Consider the following 17,514-nt stretch of genomic DNA (forward strand, 5'->3'; position numbering starts at 1 on the left):
TTTCATAGGCCAAGGCAAGCACTGTTGATTTCAATGTAGTATAGCGAGCCACTCGTTCACTCTGCTGGGGCTGCGTCACTGGGACCAATCGGCAAAACAGCAGGACACCGACAACTCTGCTCACTGAATAATATTTTGTGATCGAGATCAAGAAAGAGAAACGCATGGCTCGTTTAGAGGAACCGCATTTACGGGGAGTGATGAGGTGGGGAGCGAGCGTCACTACCGGTGACGTGCTGGTAGCGAGTGCGCCCCAGCATAGAGTGCATGGCGTGGCCCATCTCGTGGAAGAGGTTCTCCATGGAGCCCGGGGAGAGCAGCGTCGGGGCGCCGCCGCTGCCCTGCGCGAGGCTCGGCAGGCTCAGCATCAGCACCACCACGGGTAGCTGATAACCGCCCTCCTCTAGCTGGCGCCCCCCGCGGATCGTGAAGTGGCAGTCCTAGCACGACACACGGGACGGCATGTGATGACACACACAGAGTTCTAAACAACGTTGCCGAGTGCAACACAAGGGCCCGAACCGTCAAGCGATCAGTAACAAACAGCACAATCGAGGTTTTTAATAGCTACAAGATTACAAGATATTTGAAAAAGAGAAGATGATGGGAGGGAATTCCAAAGTAGAGTGGTATAAGGGAAGAAGCAGAAAGAGAAGCGTTCTGACCTGCAGTGTTGTGAGTGGGTCAGTGCGTGAGTGATTGGGCGAGTGTTATGTTGTGGTTGAAACGAAACAGTCTGGTAGATCGAGTCATTAACACGGGTGAAGGAATCGAGTGAAATTCACGGGAACAGTAACCATGGAAGTACCAATAGAAGCGTAAAAAGGAGGCGACTGACCGCTGGTGAGTGCCTGGAGTGAATCTGTGAGCGCTGGATTATCAGTCAACCTGACTGCTTTATGACCATCATGCAGAATCAAATCAATTCTTGAGCACCTTTGGTATTCAGTGCAAACTCATGAAAATTGCGCACCTCATGAATGGTGCTGCCCCCGTCGTCGCTCCGTGATACAGTGAGGGAAAAAAGTATTTGATCCCCTGCTGATTTTGTATGTTTGCCCACTGACAAAAAAATGATCAGTCTATAATTTTAATGGTAGGTTTATTTGAACAGTGAGAGACAGAATAACAACAACAAAATCCAGAAAAACGCATGTCAAAAATGTTATAAATTGATTTGCATTTTAAATGAGAGAAATAAGTATTTGACCCCTCTGTGATTGCCAACAAAACCCTTGTTGGCAATCACAGAGGTCAGACGTTTCTTGTAGTTGGCCACCAGGTTTGCACACATCTCAGGAGGGATTTTGTCCCACTCCTCTTTGCAGATCTTCTCCAAGTCATTAAGGTTTCGAGGCTGATGTTTGGCAACTCGAACCTTCAGCTCCCTCCACAGATTTTCTATGGGATTAAGGTCTGGAGACTGGCTAGGCCACTCCAGGACCTTAATGTGCTTCTTCTTGAGCCACTCCTTTGTTGCCTTGGCCGTGTGTTTTGGGTCATTGTCATGCTGGAATACCCATCCACGACCCATTTTCAATGCCCTGGCTGAGGGAAGGAGGTTCTCACCCAAGATTTGACGGTACATGGCCCCGTCCATCGTCCCTTTGATCCGGTGAAGTTGTCCTGTCCCCTTAGCAGAAAAACACCCCCAAAGCATAATGTTTCCACCTCCATGTTTGACGGTGGGGATGGTGTTCTTGGGGTCATAGGCAGCATTCCTCCTCCTCCAAACACGGCGAGTTGAGTTGATGCCAAAGAGCTCCATTTTGGTCTCATCTGACCACAACACTTTCACCCAGTTGTACTCTGAATCATTCAGATGTTCATTGGCAAACTTCAGACGGGCATGTATATGTGCTTTCTTGAGCAGGGGGGCCTTGCGGGCGCTGCAGGATTTCAGTCCTTCACGGCATAGTGTGTTACCAACTGTTTTCTTGGTGACTATGGTCTCAGCTGCCTTGAGATCATTGACAAGACCCTCCCGTGTAGTTCTGGGCTGATTCCTCACCGTTCTCATGATCATTGCAACTCCACGAGGTGAGATCTTGCATGGAGCCCCAGGCCGAGGGAGATTGACAGTTCTTGTGTTTCTTCCATTTGCGAATAATCACACCAACTGTTGTCACCTTCTCACCAAGCTGCTTGGCGATGGTCTTGTAGCCCATTCCAGCCTTGTGTAGGTCTACAATCTTGTCCCTGACATCCTTGGAGAGCTATTTGGTCTTGGCTATGGTGGAGAGTTTGGAATCTGATTGATTGATTGCTTCTGTGAACAGGTGTCTTTTATACAGGTAACGAGCTGAGATTAGGAGCACTCCCTTTAAGAGTGTGCTCCTAATCTCAGCTCGTTACCTGTATAAAAGACACCTGGGAGCCAGAAATCTTTCTGATTGATAGGAGGTCAAATACTTATTTCCCTCATTAAAATGCAAATCAATTTATAACATTTTTGACATGCGTTTTTCTGGATTTTGTTGTTGTTATTCTGTCTCTCACTGTTCAAATAAACCTACCATTAAAATTATAGACTGATCATTTCTTTGTCAGTGGGCAAAAATTCAAAATCAGCAGGGGATCAAATACTTTTTTCCCTCACTGTACGTGGTTCAAACAAATTACTGGAGACACTGGTACTATATGACAGAAAAAGCTATTTATTGAATGCTGCTGCAAGAGGCCACATGTTTGGCGCAACGGTCCTTCGCAAACTACGTACGATGATTTTGGTATTCATGCAATACTTAAAGTGCAAGACCACCCCGAAGACGGGCGCAGAGTTTTACTTGATCTGCAGTGGTTTTACAAAAGGGGGCCTTGTTGCAGTCTTCTGTGTCTTCAGACCGTGACGCCAACACAAAGTAGCCAGACAAATTGCTGTACACATACTGTGCATCACAATGCGGTGTGCACACTTACTCTGGGCATTTTGATTTGGGAAGTGAAGCGCATGAACAATCTATGGGTAGTAGCATCGGCAGTGAGGATGAAGCTTTGCATAAGGATAGAACAAATGGAATTTTGTGCATTCTGATGTCCATAACTTGGCCATTAAGCGTTATGAAACTAAACTATTTTTTTTACTTTACTAGTGTAATGAGATAGTGACATCTTCCATAGGCCTTTGTGTCTCGAGAGACAATTCTTTTGCGCCTTACTAGGTCAGCTGTAGGTTTTGCAGCGCCTAGAATGACTGAGTAGGCCAATCCTTGAGTGGTTGAGTGGCAGCTCCAGAGGTATGTATTGCTTTTTCTTTACGTTGCTCCCTCTTGGTCTGCCAAGCAGTGTGTATTTTCTCCTAGCCTCTCCTTGAGGCCTGTTTTCACAGCCTGCTGCCAGCCGAGTCGGTCGCCGGCAGTTTTCTCCCAGTCATTTGGGTTGTTGTCGCAGCTCTTCATGTCCCGTTTACAGACATCTTTGAAGCGCAGGACTGGGCGACCAGTGACCCGTGTGCCTGATGCCAGCTCGCCGTACAAGACATCCTTGGGTATTCTGCCATCCTGCATGCGGCGCATGTGTCCAAGCCATCTCAGGCGCCTATGACTGAGTAGAGAGTACATGCTGGGAATGTTGGCCAAGTTGAGGACTGTGGTGTTTGGAATGCAATCTTGCCATCTGATACCGAGGATGCGCCGGAGAAATCGGAGGTGGAATGTGTTTAGTCGATGTTCTTGATGGGCGTATGTTGTCCAGGACTCAGACCCATAGAGGAGGGTGCTAAGGACGCAGGCCCGATACACCTGTACTTTGATGTTGAGCGTTAGAGATTTGTTCTTCCACACTCTTTTGGTCAACCTGAACATAGCTGTGGACGCCTTCCCAATGCGCTTGTCAATCTCTGTGACAAGGGACAAACTGCAGGTGATGGCGGAACCCAAGTAGGTGAAGTCCTCAACGACTTCCAGGGTGTAGCTGCCAATGTTTATGGAAGGGGTGTCTCTGACATCCTGGCTCATGACAATGGTCTTTTTCAGACTAATTGTCAGGCCAAAGTTGTTGCAGGCATTGGCAAGGTGGTCGATGAGTGTCTGCAGACCTTGTTTTGTGTGAGCTGTCAACGCGGCATCATCAGCGAATAGGGGTTCTCTGATGAGGACTTTGCAGACTTTGGTTTTGGATCTGAGACGGCCAAGATTGAAGAGTTTGCCATCAGATCTTGTATGGAGAAAGACTCCCTCTTCTGCTGTCCCAAAGGCATGTTTGAGCATAAGTGAGAAAAAGATGCCAAACAGTGTTGGGGCAAGCACGCACCCCTGCTTTACACCGCTGAGTATGGGAAATTCCTCTGAGGTGGTGCCACTGTGCTGTATTGTTCCTTTCATGTTGTCATGGAAAGAGGAGATGACTGCCAGCAGCTTCGGTGGGCAGCCGATCACTTTGAGGAGTTTGAAGAGGCCTCCCCTACTGATGAGGTCAAAGGCTTTTGTAAGATCAATGAATGCCAAGTACAGGGGCATTCTCTGTTCTCGACATTTCTCCTGTAGCTGACGCAAGGAGAAGAGCATGTCAATTGTGGACCTTCCTGCTCTGAAGCCACATTGAGCCTCAGGATACATCCTCTCAGCTAGTATCTGTAACCTGCTGAGGACCACACGGGCAAAGGTTTTCCCCACGATTCTCAGCAGGGAGATGCCACGGTAGTTATTGCAGTCCTCACGGTCACTCTTGTTTTTATATAGGGTGATGATGTTGGAGTCTCTCATGTCTTGAGGCATTGCTCCTTCTTCCCAGCACTGGCAGATAAGTTCATGGAGTTTTGTGAGGACGGCGGGTTTCGCACATTTCAGTACCTCAGGTGTGATGCCGTCCTGTCCCGAGGACTTGCCGCTGGCTAGTGAGTTGATGGCGTTGTCAAGTTCCTTCAAGGTTGGAACATTGTCCAGTTCGTGTATCATTGGTAGGGGCTTTACAGCAGCAAGGGCAGCTTCTGACATACCGTTGTCTCGTGTGTAGAGCTCTGAGTAGTATTCTACCCACCTGGCCATTTGCTCTTGTTTATCAGTGATGATGGCCCCTGTGCTGGATTTAAGGGGGGCAGTCCTCCTGATGTTTGGACCAAAGGCTTTCTTGATGCCTTCATACATGGCATGGATATTACCAGTCTCAGAGACGAGTTGGATCCTACTGCTGTGGTTCAGCCAATAGTTGTTGGCGCAGCGTCTGGCGGTCGTTTGAGCTGCACTGCGGGCAGCTTTCAGAGCCCTTAATGATCCTGTACTTGGGACTTGCTTGTACTTCAGGAGCACCATTCGCTTGGCTTGGAGGATGGGTTCCAATATAGCCAGGTGTTCCTCAAACCAGTCTGTATTCCGCCTTGTCTGCTTACCGAAGGTATTGATGGCTGCATTGAAGATGCGTCTCTGATGTACGCCCACTTTGTCTCCACGCTTCATCTGGTGTGTCGTGTAGGGACTGCTCAAGGCTGTGTTGGAATGACTAAGTGAGCTCTGGGAGGGAGGTCTTGGCAGAGTTGATGCGTAGGTCGCGCTTTTGTTTGAGGCGGTGTATCTTTTTTGGGCGTAGTCTGACCTTGCTGGATAATAGCGAGTGATCGGTGTCACAAACTGCACTGTGGTAGCTGCGTGTGATGAGTACTGAGTTGAGGAGGGCTCGTCAGGTGATGACGAGGTCCAGTTGGTGCCAATTAAGAGACCTTAGATGTCTCCATGATATTTTATGGCATGGTTTGTGAGAAAGAATGAGTTTGTGATACAGATATCGTGGTATGAACAAAGCTCCAGTAGCCTTTGGCCACTGGCATTCATCTTTCCAATGCCATGATAGCCAAGGCATGCGGGCCACGCGTCGTGGTCAGCCCCGACCCTTGCATTGAAGTCTCCCAACAGAAATATGTGCTCAGAGCTGGGGATTTTGCGAACAATATTGTGAAGCTCTTCATAGATCTGGTCAAGAATCTCCAGAGGTAAGTAAAGTGTTGGGGTGTAGACACTCAGGATGTTTACATGGCCAGAAGCAGTGAGCAGTCTCATGAGCAGAATCCGCTCGGAGCCTGCAGTCGGTGGTTCTATCATGCCAAGGAGTGTGTTTTTGACGGTGAACCCAACACCGTGTTGCCTTAGTTCGTTCTGCTGTTTTCCTTGCCAGTAGAAAGTGTAGTCACTCTCTCGTAGAGAGCCACTGCCAGCAAGCCGGGTCTCCTGCAGTACTGCAATATCCACATGGGAGTCTCGCCAGCTCCCTGTTGATAACTGCAATCTTGCGGATGTCCTCAATCTGCAATAGATCTTCGGAGAGTCCAGAACACATTGTACGTTGTTGTGTCTATGCCTTTTTTTTTAATTAAGAACAATTAAAAAAAAAAATTAATCTATATATATATACCTTTTTTTAATTAATTAATGAAAACAACTCACTTCTCCTCACAAGAACACCAGGAATCCATGAAACATGGAGGGCGGTTAAAATGTTGAGAGTTCGGTCACAAAGAGGTCATGGACATCCAGATGGACAAAAGATGTATGGACTAGCCTCCCAAGACATCTGGAGATATACAGATAAGGGCAGAATAAATAACGGTTGAAACTTCGCGATTTCTTAACGTTTTCCTTACCGAAAAGTAGAAACTTAACAAAGATAATTAACCAACAAACAATAATATTTTTTCTATTATTATATGTTTCCTACCTACACGACCTTCCAAAAAAAAAAAAACTAAAGAGTACGAATTCCAGAAAGCTTAAGTGGAAACATAATAACGCTTAACCTCAGGACATTAAAATATAACTCAGAATAAACACCAATCTCTGGAGAACTAAACTTGGCGAAGCCAAATAATAATGTGACGAGAATCATTACGAATATTCATTAAACATAGACGAATGATTACCACGATACTAAGACCGAAGGAACTCATAAAATATAATTAAAGAATAAATGTAACACACAGGACCACATAAATGTATTACAAACATCTCCTCAGCCACCTTTGTCTTCCAGCAGGGCCTGACAAGCAAAGAGGGAGTAAAAAGGTCACAAGGGGCGGGGGGGGGTTTGTGCTGACATGGTTTGTTTTCTCTCGCAAGAGATGCGGAGAGAGGGAGGGTGCTCGCGTGTTTGAGTTAAGCACGGCCGCCTTTGTCTCCCCGCAGCACAAACAGATGGCCCATGAATGCTTGGAGGGTTAGGAAGGTCGCGAGGAGTGATTGCGAGGGTGTCTGCTTATTCTCGCTCTGTTTTAGGTTGTTTTCTCTCGCAAAAGAGAGAAGAGGGTGATCACGTTTTGAGCACAAACAGCAAGATTTGCACACGCAAGCAAATAATATTCCACACCCCTCCTCCCAGAAGGGTCACACAACTGTGTCTTCACTAATAAACACACGAAACACACGGACGAGATGTGTTCAACCCACAGAAAGATATATGACGGCCTTCAAACAACTCGGGAAGATTGAGTGGATATTCTCAATATAAGCCGGGGAAAAATCCATTCAACTCAGATCATCCGGGCCATGGGCCCCAACACAGATCGCCAGGGCTCTGAGCCCCATCTCGTCGCCAGGGCTTCGACTCCACCACAGATCGTCAAGAAGTTTTCGTCATCCAGCATGACGAGAATCGCGAGGTAGCGACGTGCTGCTACAAGCCGAGGTCTGCACCACCTGAGAAGAATCGCTACCCTGAGTCGCCGAGCTGCGAGTGAAGCCAACAAAGACGCCAACGTCCACCCTGCCACGAACGAAGCATCGCTCCTCGTCAGAGTGACGACCAGCAAACAGCCCGCAGGAAAGGCGGAGATCGCTGAACGAGCGACACCGTGCGCCACCTTGCGCCACCTTGCGCCACCGTGCGCCACCTTGCGCCACCTTGCGCCACCTTGCACCACCGTGCGCCACCTTGCGCCAAGCGAGCGCCAAGCGAGCGCCACCGCGCGCCACCGAGCGACAACGAGCGACACCCAGATCGACCCGCATCAACCAAAACTGACTCGTCATCCCGCCGTGGAGAAAAAGAGTCAAAGTCTTCTGCACGAGCGCCGCCGCTCACCTCATCGCGGAGAAAGTGTCAGCTGCAACTCGCACAGACGGCAGAGAGGTTGTATCGCTCCCCACATACAGACTCAAGGAAACACAGAGAAAATCTTGTCAAACCAGTTTCCTTTGTCATAGAGCCTCGCCGAAGAATTAATTAAAACAGAGCCAGATTAGCTCTCCCGCAACACGCCCTCACCCACCATTGACTCCAACATTCCGTTAAAAGAATATTATACTTACCGATGAATCTATTGACATATACTTTCGCCTCGGGGATACAATAAGTGCTTTTATTAACGCAAAACGAAATGTGTCATGCTTGTTTCAAACTCGGCCAGTCGCCGATGGTGATCGATACAAAAACGAACTAATGAGATGCCTGGTGGAGAGGTAGAGGTTACGATTGCATAGGAATTTTAGTTATCCATATTAGTCGAATGCCCAATATCGAAAATGCATAAGAGTTTTGAGTTATTCAATTTAGTAAATGCATAAGTGTTTATTCATTCATTTTTAGTCAATGCTTAACCTCGTAATTGCATAAGAATTTTAGTTATTCATATTAATCGAATGCATAGTATCGCAATGCATAAGAGTTGGTTATTCATGAATTATTGACGCATGTTTGACCTGCATGATAGAATGTCACATGCTTGTTAGAATAAAATTGCTTAACACCAACTGTTCGAGTGCTTCTTTCCAAGTCCATGCAAAACTGTCTTATTCATAAGAGCTGTATCCTGATGAGATCTGAACTGGTGACCTTAAATATCATAACACACACTAGGATAATCGGTAAACGTTTAATCGATGATAATCGTGTTATCCTGATTGACAACTCTGGATAAACGAAGCTGAGCCTAATTATCACAACTGCACACATTAACATCGTCGCAAGCATCCGCATAAATTACTACGATTATCTCAGCGATTATCATAATTTATGCATATCATTACACGCATCATCATAATTTATGCATATTAATACACACATTAACATAATTACTGCGATTTGCGCATTTTTCGGAAAATTATTAAATTTTATTATTTTTATCAAAATTTCATAACCCGACACATACAACATAATGGGTGGCTCGCCCGGGATCTCTCACAGACAGTGTTTTGCATGGATGATGGAATGAATCAATACGTGTTAACCAGAATATCGGGATCAAACATTGCATTTTGATTGTAAACGGGCGTAAAACAAAAAAAACGCCCTCTAAGGTTAAAACCCAGAATAGCAGGTTGAAACAGAGACAGTGGAATTAAGATAATATCGTATCAAACCGATTGCATCCTGTGATAAATGGTGTTAGAGGTACACACTCTGAATCGGAAAATTACAGAATAGCTCGAGTCAAACTGACCACACTCTGTGAGATAATTGTTTTATAAGTACTCTGAAAAGGAATGTCAAAGTAACTTCCGCCATACCTAAGATGTTAGGATTAAGAATAATTTTTGAATGGGTTACGGGATACGGGGAGCTCGTATTAAAACGTACCGACCAATCTGTTACAAAGCAGTACAGTCAGAGAGACATATGGGAAGGGAGCTGTATCGATAACACGAACACACCTCGGGGGAAACTAATTGACTGGATAAAATGTAACAAAGGCGAACACGATGCAAAAACTACAGGAAAGGCAGGACAGGACTCATTCCTTTTCACACAGGCATACAGACAGGGATTGTGGAATGAAGGAAAATTCGGAAAGGAAACAGGAGAGAAATCGTCTCTAATAAACGAGGAAAAATGTCCTCACACCATCGTAAGGGAGGAGAAATCAGGGCTCGCGACACCAGCGAAACTCACAGACGTGGATCCACAGAATAAATATGGAAGTAACATTAAATCACACTCTTGGGTACGTGGACAGAGTCCAGGGACTAATCGCAAAAAAATTATGGATATCGAACAAAAAATCCTTGACAAACAGAAACCCTCACAATTCGAGAGAAGGGATGGAGAGATACATATGCAAACAAAAACATGTGAGATTGACAACTTCACAGATAGAGGGAAGCAAAATGTTAAAGTAAAGTCGACAGGACGTGCTCCACTAAGGGCAGAGGCAAAAACTGAAGGGAAATGGCAACACGAGCGACACGGCATTGGGCGCGCACACAGAAAATGCACACCGATTAATCACGCCCGACACAGAACAGATAAAAGTGACAGATTGCCTGATGATAACTTGTTTGATGATGACGCTGACGGCGATCAACTTTCGGAATACTTATTCAACAGTAAAACCCTTAAATTGATGGACAAGGCTCTAGTCAGAATTCCCGATTTTGACCCCCACAATAAGACTATGGATATCCACACACATATCGCAACAGTGGAAGAGGAGGCAATGATTAGAGGGTTGATGAGACGGGATGAAAAAGCGAGTTTGTTGAAACGAAGCTTAAATAAAGATTCTATCCCATGGGTAAAGTCACTACCACACAAGGTTAGAAATGATTTTAAACAACTGAGCCTGGCAGTGATTCGGAAGTTTGGAGAATATTCGACACTCACTGAAGGGTTTTATGCTGTAAAATCGATGACCCAGGGCATGGACCAAGATCCACGTGACTACCTCGTACAATTTAAAAGAGCGTATTACGCAGGCGATGTGAATCAATACCACGAAGGAGATAAAATGTTCAAAATTATGTTTTTTGAATCCTTGAGCCCAGAGATTACAGAAAGGGTGAGAATGGTTTTGAATCCAGAAACCGCATCCTTACGCCGCATAGAGAGCAAGGCGTACATGGCATGGTTATACAGAGCTAAGAATCAGAATGCGGATCCAGAACACAGGGAGAGGGATAAGGAACCCAGCCTCTCAGAGAGGAATAAAAATCACCGAGCAGTCCGACAATGCAGGACGGAGCAAACACGCACGCACACATGGCAAAATAACCCAGAGAGAGGTTGGCACGAGAATGAGAGCGGCACAAAGCCGAACATTCAGAGGAATCGCAGGAGGGGGAGGTTCAGAACAGAACCATACCAACACCCCATGCCACGACACACACGAGGCCAAAGTTGCACACTAAGATGGCGAGATAACCATCCAGCGGGAAGGTACACAGACTGCGGAGGTATGGATGCGAACATGCAGGAGAATCGTAGGAGGGAGAGGTTCAGAGCAGAACCATATCAACACCCCATCCCACGACACACGCAAGGTTCAAATTACGCACAGAGATGGCAAGATAACCACATAGCAGGAAGGTGTTACACAGACCGCGGAGGTATGGATGCGAACATTCAGGAGAATCGCAGGATGGGAGGTCAAACACAATCGATCCAATTCCGACCAATTCCTCCACCGGCTATACCAGGAGGGAATAGAGGAATAACACAGAATGCGGTCCAAAGACATGATGAACTACCCACAGTGAGCGCGAGCGAGCGGCCAACACGCGCCCCACCCGCCGAGGTGTTAAACCCTGAGCTCAATGGGAATACAGGCAGGCTACAAGTGACAGGGCGGGCAAAAACGTGGACAGTGCTTCCGTAAATGACGCGCGGATCGAATACAAGGACAGGGTTGCATTGAAGCGTGATCGGACAGTACAAAAACAGACAGCAGGGACACACCCTGAGGAGCGCAGGCGTGAGCCTTTGAATGGAAAATATCCAAGGGAAACCAAAATTTATGTGGATCGGAGTGCTAAAATGGAGACGAATGTCCATGACGTATCGGGAATGGTGTTGAAATCCAACACACTCGTAAAAACAAAGAGGGCAACATTACGAGGGACAGAATTAAATCGACACACTGACTCGGCAAATGTGCATGTAATCGCAGAGAGAGCGAATGCCAGTGATGACGGAGTACAGAAGTTGGTTGTGTGCGCGAATTCTGATTATGTGCAGCACAATTTTACACCACACACTCCCACGACGCGAGAGAGTGAGAGAGGAAATTACAAAAACGAACCCGAAAACCGTGATCGAATTATCAAAGTGATAAGTGGTAAACCAGGCAACATGAGGAAGGTAACGCATAAATGCGTTCGAAACCGCTACCTAGCGTTTCCCAGGATTTAACAAAAACAAAGATGAAGTTCGTCGAAGTTATGATGTATGAGAACCATGTAACTGGTGATATCGATGTTAAAGTTTTGTTGTATTTTCCTTGCTGATTTCAAATGTAACCTTGTTAAGATTGTGATACATATGCGCGCGCTTTGAAAGGAATGCGTTATGAATTAGTACCGATGTTTAACGTTGTGTTTTATTTCTTTTGCTTATTTCAAATGTAACCATGTTACGATTGTGATACATATGCGCGCGTCGTAAGAAATAACCGCCGAGAGTGAGGGCGGCTTATAGATTCATAACACAAAAAAAAGGGCATTTACTTGGTTTGAAAATTCGCCAGTGGCCAAATCGACCCCTGATAATTTTCAAACGGGCGGATTGTTGTGTCTATGCCTTTTTTTTAAATTAAGAACAATTAAAAAAAATTAATCTATATATATACCTTTTTTTAATTAATTAATGAAAACAACTCACTTCTCCTCACAAGAACACCAGGAATCCATGAAACATGGAGGGCGGTTAAAATGTTGAGAGTTCGGTCACAAAGAGGTCATGGACATCCAGATGGACAAAAGATGTATGGACTAGCCTCCCAAGACATCTGGAGATATACAGATAAGGGCAGAATAAATAACGGTTGAAACTTCGCGTTTTCTTAACGTTTTCCTTACCGAAAAGTAGAAACTTAACAAAGATAATTAACCAACAAACAATAATATTTTTTCTATTATTATATGTTTCCTACCTACACGACCTTCCAAAAAAAAAAAAACTAAAGAGTACGAATTCCAGAAAGCTTAAGTGGAAACATAATAACGCTTAACCTCAGGACATTAAAATATAACTCAGAATAAACACCAATCTCTGGAGAACTAAACTTGGCGAAGCCAAATAATAATGTGACGAGAATCATTACGAATATTCATTAAACATAGACGAATGATTACCACGATACTAAGACCGAAGGAACTCATAAAATATAATTAAAGAATAAATGTAACACACAGGACCACATAAATGTATTACAAACATCTCCTCAGCCACCTTTGTCTTCCAGCAGGGCCTGACAAGCAAAGAGGGAGTAAAAAGGTCACAAGGGGCGGGGGGGGGTTTGTGCTGACATGGTTTGTTTTCTCTCGCAAGAGATGCGGAGAGAGGGAGGGTGCTCGCGTGTTTGAGTTAAGCACGGCCGCCTTTGTCTCCCCGCAGCACAAACAGATGGCCCATGAATGCTTGGAGGGTTAGGAAGGTCGCGAGGAGTGATTGCGAGGGTGTCTGCTTATTCTCGCTCTGTTTTAGGTTGTTTTCTCTCGCAAAAGAGAGAAGAGGGTGATCACGTTTTGAGCACAAACAGCAAGATTTGCACACGCAAGCAAATAATATTCCACACCCCTCCTCCCAGAAGGGTCACACAACTGTGTCTTCACTAATAAACACACGAAACACACGGACGAGATGTGTTCAACCCACAGAAAGATATATGACGGCCTTCAAACAACTCGGGAAGATTGAGTGGATATTCTCAATATAAGCCGGGGAAAAATCCATTCAACTCAGATCATCCGGGCCACGGGCCCCAACACAGATCGCCAGGGCTCTGAGCCCCATCTCGTCGCCAGGGCTTCGACTCCACCACAGATCGTCAAGAAGTTTTCGTCATCCAGCATGACGAGAATCGCAAGGTAGCGACGTGCTGCTACAAGCCGAGGTCTGCACCACCTGAGAAGAATCGCTACCCTGAGTCGCCGAGCTGCGAGTGAAGCCAACAAAGACGCCAACGTCCACCCTGCCACGAACGAAGCATCGCTCCTCGTCAGAGTGACGACCAGCAAACAGCCCGCAGGAAAGGCGGAGATCGCTGAACGAGCGACACCGTGCGCCACCTTGCGCCACCTTGCGCCACCGTGCGCCACCTTGCGCCACCTTGCGCCACCTTGCACCACCGTGCGCCACCTTGCGCCAAGCGAGCGCCAAGCGAGCGCCACCGCGCGCCACCGAGCGACAACGAGCGACACCCAGATCGACCCGCATCAACCAAAACTGACTCGTCATCCCGCCGTGGAGAAAAAGAGTCAAAGTCTTCTGCACGAGCGCCGCCGCTCACCTCATCGCGGAGAAAGTGTCAGCTGCAACTCGCACAGACGGCAGAGAGGTTGTATCGCTCCCCACATACAGACTCAAGGAAACACAGAGAAAATCTTGTCAAACCAGTTTCCTTTGTCATAGAGCCTCGCCGAAGAATTAATTAAAACAGAGCCAGATTAGCTCTCCCGCAACACGCCCTCACCCACCATTGACTCCAACATTCCGTTAAAAGAATATTATACTTACCGATGAATCTATTGACATATACTTTCGCCTCGGGGATACAATAAGTGCTTTTATTAACGCAAAACGAAATGTGTCATGCTTGTTTCAAACTCGGCCAGTCGCCGATGGTGATCGATACAAAAACGAACTAATGAGATGCCTGGTGGAGAGGTAGAGGTTACGATTGCATAGGAATTTTAGTTATCCATATTAGTCGAATGCCCAATATCGAAAATGCATAAGAGTTTTGAGTTATTCAATTTAGTAAATGCATAAGTGTTTATTCATTCATTTTTAGTCAATGCTTAACCTCGTAATTGCATAAGAATTTTAGTTATTCATATTAATCGAATGCATAGTATCGCAATGCATAAGAGTTGGTTATTCATGAATTATTGACGCATGTTTGACCTGCATGATAGAATGTCACATGCTTGTTAGAATAAAATTGCTTAACACCAACTGTTCGAGTGCTTCTTTCCAAGTCCATGCAAAACTGTCTTATTCATAAGAGCTGTATCCTGATGAGATCTGAACTGGTGACCTTAAATATCATAACACACACTAGGATAATCGGTAAACGTTTAATCGATGATAATCGTGTTATCCTGATTGACAACTCTGGATAAACGAAGCTGAGCCTAATTATCACAACTGCACACATTAACATCGTCGCAAGCATCCGCATAAATTACTACGATTATCTCAGCGATTATCATAATTTATGCATATCATTACACGCATCATCATAATTTATGCATATTAATACACACATTAACATAATTACTGCGATTTGCGCATTTTTCGGAAAATTATTAAATTTTATTATTTTTATCAAAATTTCATAACCCGACACATACAACAACGTACATTGCAGCTTGCAAAATGAAGGGCTGGAACCTTCTTTCGTTTTGTTTTGCCTGGTGCAGGTGTTGCAGCCCACTTGTCTGGTGATGAACCATAAGCTCCAAGCACCCATTGGAGCAGGTGAGCCATGGCGGGAAAGCACCTTATTGGCCGGGGGCTGCCCAGCTTGAGGTGGGCGATGGCAACCCGTGGCGCCCATTTTTTACGCCAATCTAAAATGAGCTTATAACCCGTGACTGCTGCCATCCGTGTTTTTTGGCCACACTTAGGTGGCTGAGGAGTGTCCCCTCCCCATTTTTGCACCTCTTGTTGGCGCAAAGCCCAGGCAGGTTATTCTGGAAATCCTGGGTTGCCCATGTGTCAGGATCCCCCCCTCGGCCTTGCTGGTGATGTCCAAAGGAGTGCGTAGCGTGACGTTTGGTACCAGTTTGGCTGCACGGGCTGCCGGGAATGTGCCGCAGTGCATCACAAAACCGCCTGAGGGGCCCCACTCCTGATTTTCTGTAGGGGTTTACTCCCTTAGCCATTGACTCTCCTGAGACACTCACAAGGCAATCAGAAAACCGCGTAACCCTGGGAGGGGCCCTTACTAGGTACTGACGGCCGGGCCAGCTGTGCCTGGGACTTGCGTAAGGCAGGGTCGTCACGCCCTGAGGTAGTTTATCACAAACTACCCGCTACCACAACTACTGGTTGGGAAAGGGAAGCACAGGTACAGGCACCACTATAAACATCCAATCCCGAAGGGGAGAGGTATCTGGGCCGGCCGAGAAACTCCAAGGACCGGCTAGAAAGTTCCACGAGAGGGCGTGGCCAGAGGCGGAGCCTAGCCACGCCTGCGGCAATATAAGCGGAGGCGGAGAAGGAATCGGGGTCGGTGTGGGGAGTCTTGGGTCCGGACTGAGTCGCTGCTCGCCGTCATCTCTCTCCGTCGTTCGGCCACGTGGCGGATCTCCTGCGGAGCTCCACCGCCCTCCCCGGCATGCCGCCAGTCAGCGGCGAGACCGGGAGCGGACAGGCGTAACCCGCCGTGTGATCAACCGTGTGTGTAGTCTGTAGAACGTAATAGCTAAGTGTGTACTTGGAGAGGAAGCCGATACCGTTGGCCTGTGCTGTGCCCGAATAAAGAAAAGTACCCTCTACACGACGTGTCGCGGAAGTCGCTCATTACACTAGGTAAGGCCCACTGAGCAATACAGCTATTTTTCAGAATCGACCTTGCCACAAATGATAGCTCAACAAAGTGGCTCACCAGCCAAAATACTCTTGAAATGCACGTTTCTAAATGTGGAAGAAAAACCGGAGAACCGGAGAAAATTCTACGTGACCAAGGGGAGAACATGCAAACTCCAAATATACAGGTGTCGGGTTTGGGATTGAATCCACAACCTCCTGCATACCAGGCGAGGGAGTTAATATCTCGGCACCGCGGCACCCATGCTTTTAGTGGAGCGTAGGCATTCTGCTCACCGGGTAGCAATGTTTGCTTCTTTAGTACCTGCTGAGGCTTTCCTGGGCGGCTGAAGAAATCGCAGTAAATGTATCCCAGTAGCCCCTCCGTTTCATGCACGACTGCCTGTGCCAGGACCGAGATGAGCAAGTGATGAACACGAGTTATTACAGAAACACATGCTACTCAACCGTCACAGCAGTCCTGCTCCCAGAGAAGTCCCTGTCATTCGCTTTCAGATATGGATATGTTTTCATTCCGTGGCTTTATACCACACATCACCATCGATTGATGCAACCAAGCAGAGCCATACATATGCACATTTAGAATTTTTAAGGTTCCATGTTCATTCTCTGAGATTCATCAAGACTGGCAGAAGAACAATAATAATCTGTGCATGTTTATGGAGCTTGCTTAAATGCCTTAGCACAGGGGTCGGCAACCTGCAGCTCTGGAGCTGCATGCGGCTCTATAAGGACTATATATCTATTAAGGACCGCCGTCTCCTATTCACATACATAATTTTAAAAAAATGGCTCTTATTGTCATTTTAGTTCCCAACCCCTGCCTTAGCAACTCAAAGCTCCTTGCACCATATCTTATCTCAACACATTCGAAGGGCACCCCCAGTGGCAGCTGTCCCTGTGTGGTACAAGGTAACTCAGCACCTGCCTGCAAGTGGGCACCAATCTGACATTGGGGTGGCAATGATTGCTGCCGTGCGTAACCCCAATTGAGTGATTTAGATGTGAGAAGTGCATCGTTTATTATTATAAATGCTGCCATTAGTAGCTACACAGGTAAACAAATGCAATTTACACCTTGGAACCTTTCCACCGGATTCACAA

At 46.4% G+C, this 17,514-nt stretch overlaps 1 protein-coding gene across 3 annotated transcripts in view; it reads right to left on the minus strand.

The window, feature by feature from the left end:
- Nucleotides 1–17,514, minus strand: part of MIPEP (mitochondrial intermediate peptidase) — a 60,932-nt gene that overhangs the window by 16,954 nt on the left and 26,464 nt on the right. For all 3 annotated transcript variants that reach the window (XM_078875562.1, XM_078875559.1, XM_078875561.1), the window contains 2 exons: nt 16,715–16,792; nt 227–440 (listed from right to left, as the gene is read on the minus strand). In XM_078875562.1, the coding sequence (XP_078731688.1) occupies nt 227–440; nt 16,715–16,792 (292 nt within the window). The remainder of the gene's footprint in view (nt 1–226; nt 441–16,714; nt 16,793–17,514) is intronic.

The sequence above is a fragment of the Lampetra fluviatilis genome, chromosome 41 (genome assembly GCF_964198595.1).
Source record: "Lampetra fluviatilis chromosome 41, kcLamFluv1.1, whole genome shotgun sequence".
In the NCBI taxonomy this organism is placed as follows: Eukaryota; Metazoa; Chordata; class Hyperoartia; order Petromyzontiformes; family Petromyzontidae; genus Lampetra; species Lampetra fluviatilis.